This window comes from Oncorhynchus clarkii, chromosome 18, assembly GCF_045791955.1.
Source record: "Oncorhynchus clarkii lewisi isolate Uvic-CL-2024 chromosome 18, UVic_Ocla_1.0, whole genome shotgun sequence".
In the NCBI taxonomy this organism is placed as follows: domain Eukaryota; kingdom Metazoa; phylum Chordata; class Actinopteri; order Salmoniformes; family Salmonidae; genus Oncorhynchus; species Oncorhynchus clarkii.
Window position 1 is genome coordinate 22,827,786 of NC_092164.1, and position 15,275 is coordinate 22,843,060.

At 42.9% G+C, this 15,275-nt stretch overlaps 1 protein-coding gene across 1 annotated transcript in view; it reads right to left on the reverse strand.

Moving 5' to 3' along the window:
- LOC139372529 (cyclin-dependent kinase 15-like) overlaps nt 1-14,207 on the reverse strand; it is a 32,893-nt gene extending 18,686 nt beyond the window's left edge. Inside the window, exons 1-2 of the mRNA XM_071112265.1 lie at nt 13,803-14,207; nt 1,593-1,624 (exon numbers count right to left, since the gene is read on the reverse strand). Of these exons, the coding sequence (XP_070968366.1) occupies nt 1,593-1,624; nt 13,803-13,848 (78 nt within the window). The 5' untranslated portion in view covers nt 13,849-14,207. The remainder of the gene's footprint in view (nt 1-1,592; nt 1,625-13,802) is intronic.
- Nucleotides 14,208-15,275: the final 1,068 nt, after the last annotated feature.

A 15,275-nucleotide genomic window follows, 5' to 3' on the forward strand; every position in this document is an offset into this window, starting at 1 on the left:
TCTGGGGAGATGGGGGCTCCTCCATTCCCTCCTCCTCTTGCTCATCCTCCCTCCCCCCTCCTTCTCCTCTTTCTCCCCTCTTTCTCCATCTTCTTCGACCACAACACAGAGTAGCTGTGGCCCTGACCACCCATCTCAAATCTTCTAATCTTCCTCTCCCTCCTCTCTTACTTTCTAGGCACTTTCATCTCTCCTCACACTCCTTCCCTCTCTCGGTCTCTCTTTCTTTCCTGTTTTCGGTGCGGTGGGTTGGCCCTGAATCTCATATGACAAGCATGAGTCTGGCTCCAGGAGTACAGTCCCATGACCCCCTCCCTATCCCAGTAGCAGATAAACGCAAACACCCTGGTAACTCAACCTAATTTGAACAAGAGTGTACATTCAAGTCAGCACAAGCTGAAGAAGACACGACAAGTGTGTCTCGGAGTGCGTGTGTGTGTGTGTGTGTGAAGAGAGACGCAAAGGGAAGGGGACAGAGAGGAACTCATGGAGGGAAATCTAATTTGAGTGTTTTATACTAATTGACATTCTATTTCTGTTCCATTTAGGGGTTGGTGGAGGGGGAAGGGGTTCTGTCTCATTTCCTCTACACACCACCGGAGGCTTCTCTCCTGTCTTCTTCTCTGGTATTTATTTGAATGGAATCCCAAATATTTGCATGGGGCATTCCGAATACAATACAGTGAGTGATTGATAGAATTCCTCCATTATCCCTCAACCGCCAGCGCTCATTGCTCATCCACCCCTAGAAAGTCGTGGCGTGCCCGAATACACAGTTTGAGGCCTAACACAAGCTAGCTCCAGACCCAGGGCGAGGTGTGAGGACTGAGGGGGACTGCGTGTGAGAGGAGAGACCAGCGGGTGAAAACAGTCCCCCACAGTGCTGCCATAACCTGCCAATCTGAACCACGAGCAGCTTTTACTGTATGTGGTCTATTTTCCCCATTTTCCATCCCCTGAAAACATTTTCTTAACCTCATACATACCATTTCTGTGCAGGTTTTGGAGGACACAGGGCAGTTAGTACCACCACATAATGATGCTTTCTGTGAGTGCTGAGTGGTCCATGTAGAGCAGCATCAAATGGGAATTAGCTCCATAAAGAGTGTAATTACTGTTTTAGTAGCAGAGGGCAGGGCAGGCTAGGATGTAGAGCTCAGAGGGGAGACAAGGCTATTTTTGTCTCGCTTTCTTTTCAGAGACGTAGAATGTCGAATCTGACGGTGCTCTTTCCACTATGGGGAGGAGACAGGACTTAATGGCCCTTGAAATGAAATGCCTCTCCAACTTCAACGCGACAGCGGGAGCAACGCTGAGTGGTGGTGGTGGTGGAGTGTGTGTGTGTATGTATCTACAGCCCCTCCCTCCCTCCATCTCCTCCACCCACTCTTCTCAGCAGGGGGCAGTGTTGACTATTCTGTTCATCTTCTCTCTTCCCAGGAGGGACGGAGGATGCCAGAGAGAACCAGAGAGAGGGAACAACAAAGTACGTCTAACTGTCTAAAACTCTTGTGATACATAGTCGAATCTGACCCTTAAAAATAGTATTTCGTAAGTGTTTCAGTCACAGACAATAACATAGGGTATCTTACCTCCTCATATCCCAGCTGTCTTTGCTTCAGACCTGCCAGGAACAAAAAACAGAAAGAGTGAACACTTGTTAAGAACACTTGGATAGAACACTGGTTGGAACACTATGATAGAACACTATGATAGAACACTTGGATAGAACACTGGTTGGAACACTATGATAGAACACTATGATAGAACACTTGGATAGAACACTGGTTGGAACACTATGATAGAACACTATGACAGAACACTTGGATAGAACACTGGTTGGAACACTATGATAGAACACTTGGATAGAACACTGGTTAGAACACTATGATAGAACACTATGATAGAACCCTGGTTAGAACACTATGATAGAACACTTGGATAGAACACTGGTTAGAACACTATGATAGAACACTTGGATAGAACACAGGTTAGAACGCTATGATAGAACACTTGGATAGAACACTATGATAGAACACTTGGATAGAACACTGGTTGGAACACTATGATAGAACACTTGGATAGAACACTGGTTAGAACACTATGATGGAACACTTGGATAGGACACTGGTTAGAACACTATGATAGAACACTTGGATGGAACACTGGTTAGAACACTATGATAGAACACTTGGATAGAACACTGGTTAGAACACTATGATAGAACACTTGGATAGAACACTTGGATAGAAACACTGGTTAGAACACTATGACAGAACACTTAGATAGAACACTGGTTGGAACACTATGATAGAACACTTGGATAGAACACTGGTTAGAACACTATGATAGAACACTTGGATAGAACACTTGGATAGAACACTGGTTAGAACACTATGATAGAACACTTGGATAGAACACATGGTTGGAACACATGGTTAGAACACTATGATAGAACACTTGGATATAACACATGGTTGGAACACATGGTTAGAACACTTGGATAGAACACATGGTTGGAACACATGGCTAGAACACTATGATAGAACACTTGGATAGAACACATGGTTGGAACACATGGAAACAACATTTGGATAGAACACTTGGATAGAACACATGGTTGGAACACATGGTTAGAACACTATGATAGAACACTTGGATAGAACACATGGTTGGAACACATGGTTAGAACACTTGGATAGAACACATGGTTGGAACACATGGTTAGAACACTATGATAGAACACTTGGATAGAAACACTGGTTAGAACACTATGACAGAACACTTGGATAGAACACTGGTTGGAACACTATGATAGAACACTGGTTAGAACACTATGATAGAACACTTGGATAGAACACTTGGATAGAACACTTGGATAGAACACTGGTTAGAACACTATGATGGAACACTTGGATAGGACACTGGTTAGAACACTATGATAGAACACTTGGATGGAACACTGGTTAGAGCACTATGATAGAACACTTGGATAGAACACTGGTTAGAACACTATGATAGAACACTTGGATAGAACACTTGGATAGAAACACTGGTTAGAACACTATGACAGAACACTTGGATAGAACACTGGTTGGAACACTATGATAGAACACTTGGATAGAACACTGGTTAGAACACTATGATAGAACACTTGGATAGAACACTGGTTGGAACACTATGATAGAACACTTGGATAGAACACTGGTTAGAACACTATGATAGAACACTTGGATAGAACACTTGGATAGAACACATGGTTGGAACACATGGTTAGAACACTATGATAGAACACTTGGATAGAACACATGGTTGGAACACATGGTTAGAACACTTGGATAGAACACATGGTTGGAACACATGGCTAGAACACTATGATAGAACACTTGGATAGAACACTGGTTAGAACACTATGATAAAACACTTGGATAGAACACATGGTTGGAACACATGGTTAGAACACTATGATAGAACACTTGGATAGAACACATGGTTGGAACACATGGTTAGAACACTTGGATAGAACACATGGTTGGAACACATGGCTAGAACACTATGATAGAACACTTGGATAGAACACATGGTTGGAACACATGGAAACAACATTTGGACCAAACCATTTGGACCAAACCATAAACTTTAAGGTCCTGTGTTACAAGGATGCTACAATGTCTACTGCTGCTATCGTTGCTTTATAAGAATTCAGCTGAAGATAACATTGAACGTTAAGTCCATTGTGGTAAAATTCTGTAGCTGAGAGATTCTAATGGAATGTGAAAAGTGGAGCAGAGAAGTCAAATGAGAGAGGAGTGGAGCAGGGAAGGAAGGAGAGGAGGAGGAGGGAGAGGGAGAGGATGAGTGACAGGAGGAAGAGATGGAAATGTGAGCGTGTGACGTGAGTGATGATGATGATATAAGTTGGGGAGTGTGAGACAGTGAGAGACAGAGAGAGACTTGGAGAAAGACACGGACAGACAGAGAGACAGAGCGAGACTTGGAGAGAGAGACAGAGAGACAGAGAGAGACTTGGAGAGAGAGACACGGACAGACAGAGAGAGACTTGGAGAGAGACACGGACAGACAGAGAGACAGAGAGAGACTTGGAGAGAGAGAGAGAGACAGAGAGAGACTTGGAGAGAGAGACAGAGACAGAGAGAGACTTGGAGAGAGAGAGACAGAGAGAGACTTGGAGAGAGAGACAGAGAGAGACTTGGAGAGAGAGACAGAGACAGAGAGAGACTTGGAGAAAGAGACAGAGAGGGAGAGAGAGACAGAGAGACAGAGAGAGACTTGGAGAGAGAGACAGCGAGACACGGACAGACAGAGAGACAGAGAGAGACTTGGAGAGAGATACAGAGAGACAGAGAGAGACAGAGAGACAGCGAGAGACACAGAGAGACAGAGAGAGAGATACACAGACTTGGAGAGAGACACGGACAGACAGAGAGAGACTTGGAGAGAGAGACAGAGACACAGAGAAAGACAGAGAGACAGCGAGAGACACAGAGAGACAGAGAGAGAGCGACACAGAGAGACAGAGACACAGAGAGACATGGAGAGACAGAGAGACTTGGAGAGAGACTCGACGAGACAGGGACACAGAGGGACTTGGAGAAAGACACAGAGACACAGAGAGATACAGAGACTCAGACAGAAGGGGAGAGAGAGAAAGAAAGAGATACAAAGACAGAGAGAGAGAACTTCGAGAGGAGTCTGGGTCAGTAGCTCTTTCTCATAAGGGACAGTCAAAGTTTGCAGGAACATGACTGCTCCTTATCTTCTAAATGGGAAGGCTTCACTGTACCCATCCAGACAAGACATTACCATTAGGGCTGCTTGACTTTAATAACAATAGGCTTTACAGAAAGCCTTTTTCCCTGTATAGCAACACATACAGTGAGGCAAAAAAGTATTTAGTCAGCCACCAATTGTGCAAGTTCTCCCACTTAAAAAGATGAGAGAGGCCTGTAAAAAAAAAAAATCCAGAAAATCACATTGTAGGAATTTATTTGCAAATGATGGTGGAAAATAAGTATTTGGTCAATAACAAAAGTTTATCTCAATACTTTGTTATATACCCTTTGTTGGCAATGACAGAGGTCAAACGTTTTCTGTAAGTCTTCACAAGATTTTCACACACTGTTGCTGGTATTTTGGCCCATTCCTCCATGCAGATCTCTTCTAGAGCAGTGATGTTTTGGGGCTGTTGCTGGGCAACACGGACTTTCAACTGCCTCCAAAGATTTTCTATAGGGTTGAGATCTGGAGACTGGCTAGGCTACTCCAGGACCTTGAAATGCTTCTTACGAAGCCACTCCTTCGTTTCCCGGGCGGTGTGTTTGGGATCATTGTCATGCTGAAAGACCCATCCACGTTTCATCTTCAATGCCCTTGCTGATGGAAGGAGGTTTTCACTCAAAATCTCACGATACATGGCCCCATTAATTCTTTCCTTTACACGGATCAGTCGTCCTGGTCCCTTTGCAGAAAAACAGCCCCAAAGCATGATGTTTCCACCCCCATGCTTCACAGTAGGTATGGTGTTCTTTGGATGCAAAGCATTCTTTGTCCTCCAAACACGACAAGTTGAGTTTTTACCAAAAAGTTATATTTTGGTTTCATCTGACCATATGACATTCTCCCAATCTTCTTCTGGATCATCCAAATGCTCTCTAGCAAACTTCAGACGGGCCTGGACATGTACTGGCTTAAGCAGTTAAGCAGGGGGACACGTCTGGCACTGCAGGATTTTAGTCCCTGGCGGCGTAGTGTGTTACTGATGGTAGGCTTTGTTACATTGGTCCCAGCTCTCTGCAGGTCATTCACTAGGTCCCCCGCGTGGTTCTGGGATTTTTGCTCACCGTTCTTGTGATAATTATGACCCCACGGGGTGAGATCTTGCATGGAGCCCCAGATCGAGGGAGATTATCAGTGGTCTTGTATGTCTTCCATTTCCTAATAATTGCTCCCACAGTTGATTTCTTCAAACCAAGCTGCTTACCTATTGCAGATTCAGTCTTCCCAGCCTGGTGCAGGTCTACAATTTTGTTTCTGGTGTCCTTTGACAGCTCTTTGGTCTTGGCCATAGTGGAGTTTGGAGTGTGACTGTTTGAGGTTGTGGACAGGTGTCTTTTATACTGATATCAAGTTCAAACAGGTGCCATTAATACAGGTAACGAGTGGAGGACACAGGTTAAAGAAGAAGTTACAGGTCTGTGAAAGACAGAAATCTTGCTTGTTTGTAGGTGACCAAATACTTATTTTCCACCATAATTTGCAAATAAATTCATTAAAGATCCTACAATGTGATTTTCTGGATTTTTTTCCTCATTTTGTCTGTCATAGTTGAAGTGTACCTATGATGAAAATTACAGGCCTCTCTCATCTTTTTAAGTGGGAGAACTTGCACAATTGGTGGCTGACTAAATACTTTTTTCCCCCACTGTATAGTATTTAAACAGGAAAAGATACTGTAATATAAAGCTATAATTGTTTGTCAACAACCAATTTGATATGGGAAATTATTGAGGGTATAAATTTATGTTGTTGTTCATATAAAAGCCACATCTATAAATTGGCACATTGGGTAATTAAACCCATACAAACATGTTCCAGTCTAAATATATTTGTCTTGGAAGAATACAGTACAGCTGGCACATTGCCTTTTCCAACTAACTAAAACTCCTCTTGGCTCAGCATGTGCAGCCATCGACAAAGTCAAGCTATAATTAGATTGGGTAGAAACTAGGAATGCCAACCAGAAAATGGAGGTCACGATCTCTGCAGTATGTGCAGCCATCCTGGGGTAGGGACGTTCTGGTATGACTCTGACTGAAGGGCATTGGACTAAGGTGAGGTAAAGTAGCTACCATAGAAATAGAATCCCTAGAACGGAGGTCTCCCGAGTGGTGCAGCGGTCTAAGGTACTGCATTGCAGTTCTTGAGGAGTCACTACAGACCCGGGTTCGATCCCGGGCTGTGTCACAGTCAGCCGTGACCGGGAGATCCATGAGGCAGCACACAATTGTCCCAGCGTCGTTCAGGTAAGGGGAAGGCTTGGCCGGCCGGGATGTCCTTGTCCCATCGCGCTCTAGCAACTCCTGGTGGCGGGCCGGGCGCCTGCAAGCTGACCACGGTTGCCAGTTTGGCGTTTCCTACGACACATTGGTGCGGCTGGCTTCCGGGTTAAGCGAGCAGTGTGTCAAGAAGCAGTAAGGCTTGGCAGGGTCGTGTTTCGGAAGACGCGTGGCTCTCGACCTTCACCTGACCCGAGTCCGAACGGGAGTTGCAGCTTTGGGACAAGACTGTAACTACCAATTGGGGAGAAAAAGGGGGAAAAGTAGGTTAGGATATTAGGATATTATATTATAGCCACTAGCTCTGCCTTGGTACAGCACGTCAGGGTTATTTATGGAGGCACAGAAAGACAGTCACTCATGCTCCATCACACGCCGAGCCCACCATTCACCACCTACCCTCCTCCCTCCATTCCTATCCCTCCATCTCGCCCTCATACAGACCCGTACATACAGATAGCCCTCATCAGTATTCCTGAGGCAGAACAGAGCAGAGCAGAGTGGGCCGTAGCTGTTGGAGGTGGACACTTGTCACAGGATGGCAGGCTGCTTCCAGGCAGCTTGTTAATCCACTACCCACTGGGAGCAGCCTGGGGGGCTCAGGCAGGCATATGTTGAACGGACCGAGCCGCTGTAGCCTTCCAGCCAGGTCTACCAGACAGTCACACACAGATAGACATCACACAGATGGGCACTACACAGGTACAGCTTTGAGGGGTGTCGAAAAAACTTTGTGCGACTTTGTCTATTGTCCAACTCACCCAGGGGGGAGTGGGGGTATTGAGGAGGTGATGAGATGTGTCAGAGAGAGAGAGAGAGAGAGAGCGAAGCTGAAAAAGCACACACACACACACAGATTGGATTCTTCAAGTACCCACTCCTCAATGAATTGAGGTTGAGGCATTTTTGGGGGGAGTCGATGTGTCATTGATGCTCTTATACTATTTCCTCTGAGCTCTATTGGAATTGGAATGCCCTGTGGCGTGTCCCTCGTAGCCAGTCTAAGCCAGTCCTGTCCTCTGTAATCTTACCTCTGGCATACTATCATACTGTGTTGTGTGGGATACATGGAAAATAGCACAAGTACGTAATTATTCAAGACATGAGTAAACATGCAATCATGTGTAGAAGCAGTGTACTAGCAGCCTAGTGTTCAGACATACTATCAGCGTCTCTGAATAGCGTAGAGATAGGCGCTCGTTTGGACACCCTGTGAGTTATGCTCCCAGGCCAAGCAGCTGAGCAGTACAGCTGCTCTCTCTCTGATAGAAATGTGCAACGCTCATCCGAGTCTCTTCAGATCACAGGAAACAACAGTTTCCTTGTTCAAACTGACAGGACAATAGAGAGGAGGAATATCGGCTGTCCTGTCTGTGTACGATAACAAAATCACTTAGCACAGTTCTGATTCGAACAAGACACAACCAATGTGGCGGAAACTGGTTAGTGGACATGCCATTGCATTTGAATTGTCAGTGACCCCTTACAGATTTGCCCTGAGTCTTTTAGAGGACTACAGAGCACTTACTTTATTTTGTTTACACTGCAGCTGTGAGAGTGATGCATTATTCATCTCTGTCTACAGAACCACCAGCATCCTGCTTCCCCAGCTCTATAAAATTATAACTACCCTGACTGTATAACAGCACTATAACATTATAACTACCCAGACTGTATAACAGCACTATAACTACCCTGACTGTATAACAGCACTATAACTACCCTGACTGTATAACATCACTATAACATTATAACTACCCTGACTGTATAACAGAACTATAACTACCCTGACTGTATAACAGCACTATAACTACCCTGAATGTATAACAGCACTATAACATTATAACTACCCTGACTGTATAACAGCTCTATAACATTATAACTACCCTGACTGTATAACAGCACTATAACATTATAACTACCCTGACTGTATAACAGCACTATAACTACCCTGACTGTATAACAGCACTATATACATTATAACTACCCTGACTGTATAACAGCACTATAACATAACTACCCTGACTGTATAACAGCACTATAACATTATAACTACCCTGACTGTATAACAGCACTATAACTACCCTGACTGTATAACAGCACTATAACTACCCTGACTGTGTAACAGCACTATAACATTATAACTACCCTGACTGTATAACAGCACTATAACATTATAACTACCCTGACTGTATAACAGCACTATAACTACCCTGACTGTATAACAGCACTATATACATTATAACTACCCTGACTGTATAACAGCACTATAACATAACTACCCTGACTGTATAACAGCACTATAACATTATAACTACCCTGACTGTTTAACAGCACTATAACTACCCTGACTGTGTAACAGCACTATAACATTATAACTACCCTGACTGTATAACAGCACTATAACATTATAACTACCCTGACTGTATAACAGCACTATAACATTATAACTACCCTGACTGTATAACAGCACTATAACTACCCTGACTGTATAACAGCACTATAACTACCCTGAGTGTATAACAGCTCTATAACATTATAACTACCCTGACTGTATAACAGCTCTATAACATTATAACTACCCTGACTGTATAACAGCACTATAACTACCCTGACTGTATAACAGCACTATAACATTATAACTACCCAGAGTGTATAACAGCACTGTAACTACCCACAGTGTATAACAGCGCTATAACATTATAACTACCCTGAGTATATAACAGCACTATAACATTTTAACTACCCTGAGTGTATAACAGCACTATAACTACCCTGACTGTATAACAGCACTATAACTACCCTGAGTGTATAACAGCACTATAACTACCCTGACTGTATAACAGCACTATAACATTATAACTACCCAGACTGTATAACAGCACTATAACTACCCTGAGTGTATAACAGCACTATAACTACCCTGAGTGTATAACAGCACTATAACTACCCTGAGTGTATAACAGCACTATAACTACCCTGAGTGTATAACAGCACTATAACTACCCTGACTGTATAACAGCACTATAACATTATAACTACACAGACTGTATAACAGCACTATAACTACCCTGAGTGTATAACATCACTGTAACTACCCTGACTGTATAACAGCACTATAACTACCCTGACTGTATAACAGCACTATAACATTATAACTACCCAGACTGTATAACAGCACTATAACTACCCTGAGTGTATAACAGCACTATAACTACCCTGAGTGTATAACAGCACTATAACTACCCTGACTGTATAACAACCCTATAACTACCCTGAGTGAATAACAGCACTATAACTACCCTGACTGTATAACAGCACTATAACATTATAACTACCCTGAGTGTATAACAGCACTATAACTACCCTGAGTGTATGACAGCACTATAACATTATAACTACCCTGAGTGTATAACAACACTATAACTACCCTGAGTGTATAACAGCACTATAACATTATAACTACCCTGAGTGTATAACAGCTCTATAACATTATGACTACCCTGAGTGTATAACAGCACTATACCTACCCTGACTGTATAACAGCACTATAACATTATAACGACCCTGACTGTATAACAGCTCTATAACATTATAACTACCCTGAGTGTATAACAGCACTATAACTACCCTGAGTGTATAACAGCTCTATAACATTATAACTACCCTGAGTGTATAACAGCACTATAACTACCCTGAGTGTATAACTGCTCTATAACTGTATAACTACCCAGACTGTATAACAGCACTATAACTACCCTGACTGTATAACAGCACTATAACTACCCTGACTGTATAACAGCACTATAACATTATAACTACCCTGACTGTATAACAGCACTATAACTACCCTGACTGTATAACAGCACTATAACTACCCTGAGTGTATAACAGCACTATAACTACCCTGAGTGTATAACAGCACTATAACTACCCTGACTGTATAACAACCCTATAACTACCCTGAGTGAATAACAGCACTATAACTACCCTGACTGTATAACAGCACTATAACATTATAACTACCCTGAGTGTATAACAGCACTATAACTACCCTGAGTGTATGACAGCACTATAACATTATAACTACCCTGAGTGTATAACAACACTATAACTACCCTGAGTGTATAACAGCACTATAACATTATAACTACCCTGAGTGTATAACAGCTCTATAACATTATGACTACCCTGAGTGTATAACAGCACTATACCTACCCTGACTGTATAACAGCACTATAACATTATAACGACCCTGACTGTATAACAGCTCTATAACATTATAACTACCCTGAGTGTATAACAGCACTATAACATTATAACTACCCTGAGTGTATAACAGCACTATAACTACCCTGAGTGTATAACTGCTCTATAACTTTATAACTACCCAGACTGTATAACAGCACTATAACTACCCTGACTGTATAACAGCACTATAACTACCCTGACTGTATAACAGCACTATAACATTATAACTACCCTGACTGTATAACAGCACTATAACTACCCTGACTGTATAACAGCACTATAACTACCCTGAGTGTATAACTGCTCTATAACTTTATAACTACCCTGAGTGTATAACAGCACTATAACATTATAACTACCCTGACTGTATAACAGCACTATAACTACCCTGACTGTATAACAGCACTATAACTACCCTGAGTGTATAACTGCTCTATAACTTTATAACTACCCTGACTGTATAACAGCTCTATAACATTATAACTACCCTGACTGTATAACAGCTCTATAACTTTATAACTACCCTGACTGTATAACAGCTCTATAACTACCCTGACTGTATAACAGCACTATAACTACCCTGAGTGTATAACAGCACTATAACTACCCTGACTGTATAACAGCACTATAACTACCCTGACTGTATAACAGCACTATAACTACCCTGAGTGTATAACTGCTCTATAACTTTATAACTACCCTGACTGTATAACAGCACTATAACATTAAAAAAAAAATGTTTTACCTTTATTTTACTAGGCAAGTCAGTTAAGAACAAATTCTTATTTTCAATGACGGCCTAGGAACAGTGGGTTAACTGCCTGTTCGGGGGCAGAACGACAGATTTGTACCTTGTCAGCTCGCGGATTTGAACTTGCAACCTTCCGGTTATTAGTCCAACGCCCTAACCACTAGGCTACCCTGCCACTGACTGTAACTACCCTGACTGTATATCAGCTCTATAACATTATAACTACCCTGACTGTATAACAGCTCTATAACTACCCTGACTGTATAACAGCACTATAACATTATGACTACCCTGAGTGTATAACAGCACTATAACTACCCTGAGTGTATAACAGCACTATAACATTATAACTACCCTGAGTGTATAACAGCACTATAACTACCCTGAGTGTATAACAGCTCTATAACTACCCTGACTGTATAACAGCACTATAACATTATGACTACCCTGAGTGTATAACAGCACTATAACTACCCTGAGTGTATAACAGCACTATAACATTATAACTACCCTGAGTGTATAACAGCACTATAACTACCCTGAGTGTATAACAGCACTATAACTACCCTGAGTGTATAACAGCACTATAACATTATAACTACCCTGACTGTATAACAGCACTATAACTACCCTGACTGTATAACAGCACTATAAATACCCTGAGTGTATAACAGCTCTATAACATTATAACTACCCTGAGTGTATAACAGCTCTATAACATTATAACTACCCTGACTGTATAACAGCACTATAACTACCCTGACTGTATAACAGCACTATAACTACCCTGACTGTATAACAGCACTATGACTACCCTGAGTGTATAACAGCACTATAACTACCCAGTACCCATCCCCCCTGATAACCAACCTCCCCCCTAGGGACTGGAACCACCTGCACCTTGATACCTTAGCTGTCTACCTTCCCTCCCCCTGACAATCTGCACCTTGATGCCTTAGCTGCCTACCTTCCCTCCCCCTGAGAACCTGCACCCACCCTGGGGGAGATGTGGGTTACCATCTCACTCCTCTCCCGTCTTCTCTCCCACTCAGTGAGACAAACACATGTTCTGCTTCTTACCTCATCCTTCACCTCTCTCCTCACCCCTTTCCTCTCCCACTTAGCGAGCAAAATACCCCTATGCTCCCGCTGGGGCTGCCTCCTCTCTCCTCCTCTCTTCTCCTCTCTCCCCTCGTCATCACGTCACCCCTCACGTGTCTTCTCTCCCACTTTGGGAGCAAAACAGCCCCTTTGCTCATCAGCATTTTTATGCTTTATTCAATAAGCTGTGGGCTTCCAAGCTGTATCTGCAGATCAGCAGTATAACTTGCCAGTCCGTGCCAAGCTACTGACGCTTGGAAAAGTCCAGTCCCTAAGGGTGCCCGCATCCCTGGAACACGGCAACATACCACACTACAACACCAGACCCTGTTAACAAGCTGCTGCCTGTCATTACCTGTAGAGTGTGTAAGGATAGTTGTCCTGCCAACAAGTTAGGTATTGTGTTCCCTAGGTAACATACAGTACATTCCCCATGCAGTGTATCCTGGAATCTGGCATAGTACAAAGATGGAACACAATAAGCATAGCAGGCTACCAACGAGAACTCTGTAAATACTGTTTGTGGGTATGAGGAAGCTTGAGCAAGCATTGCTCGATCCCCTAACCCGACTGGAGCCAGTGTGCTACTGTTTCTAGGGAGGGTAGGTTTGACTGATACTCACCCAGGCGATGGAAAGCCTCCGTGGCTGCTTGTCGTAGGTTCTGCATCCCAGCGTTGGTTCCTGCCTGGTGGTACTGTGGAACTGCTGTGGAACCGCTATAGAACCTCACTTCCACCCCGGCATCCTTAGAACTGGACCCAGCTACAGCAGCGCTCTCATCTCAGTCACAGCCCCTCCTTGTCTTCAGCAACCTCGGACGTAAACAGCTTTAGCAACACAGACAGGATTTTCCTACTTTCCCTTTTTCTTCTTCCTCCTTTTGCCTGAAGGTGCTCTTGCTTCCTCTATTACTCTCTCTGTTTTGCTCTCTCCCTCTCACAATATTGCACTGTATCCTCCCTCTCTCTCTTTCCCTTCTTTCTCCCTGTCCCCTCCTGCTGACAGTTCCTCTGCTGCCTGGTAGACAACATTCAATAGCCAATCAGCGGAGTCAGATAGGAGGCACTGCCCAATGAGCTCTCAGTGGAGGAGAGAGCCGGGGCTGCTGGTGTGTTTTGAAAGGTTGGAGCTTGAGCATTGTGTTCAGGGAGTCACTAATGTGTGTGTGTGCTGTGGGCAGAAGTGAGCCACACTTTTGATCATCTTCATTCCAATAACTCAAGCATAGATTGGTTAAAAAAACAACACCTAATTCGGCACACAGAAACTAGAGGCCGTGAGTAACTTGGTCAAAAAGAATGGCACTTAAACCCTCATATTCGCCGACCCGTTTGACCTCGAGACTTGAAATACAGGCGTCTTTCCTCATGCTGAACAAACTTGCCTCAAGGACCCGTAAGGTCCATTAGGATAGATTTTCCTCCATCTTGGACATTTTGGAAAACCTGAAAAACATATTCTAACGAACCATATGTCCAAAGAACACCAAGTTTGGTATGTAGGTCCATGGTACATTGCTTAACTTAGTTTGAGAAATGCTTGATTGGTTAAGAGATGTCCTGATTTATCAATAACTCAGACATCTGATGTGACATGTCCACTTAAAATAAATCCTTTGTAAATCCCCTTCACAATGGTCTATCAACTTGAAACATTGTAGGGTCATCACAGACATTACCACGGTGAACCATGTTAAGTTTTGATTATGTAATGATAATGCTTTGAATAATCCCAAAAAAATCTTCTCATTAACTAAAAGTCAGATTCACTCCAAATTAGTTGCTAAGGAGTATGAGAAAAGAACATTGACGCATTCAAAGATGGCCGCACGATAACAGCAGATGCATATTAGCATCTATGCTAAAATATGCCAAAAATAGATACATTTTTAAACATTTGAAAAACTTATTCTCATGAACCATAGGACCAATTAACAAATCAAATGAGTTAGTAACAAATCCAAAATCAGATTTTATGTGTCCATTTAAACCACTGTAAATCTACTCCATAGTGGCCTATCGACTTGAAATGTGTCACCACTATCGTGGACGTCCCTAAGATGAACCGTGCTGAATTTGGTTTTGATACCTGAAA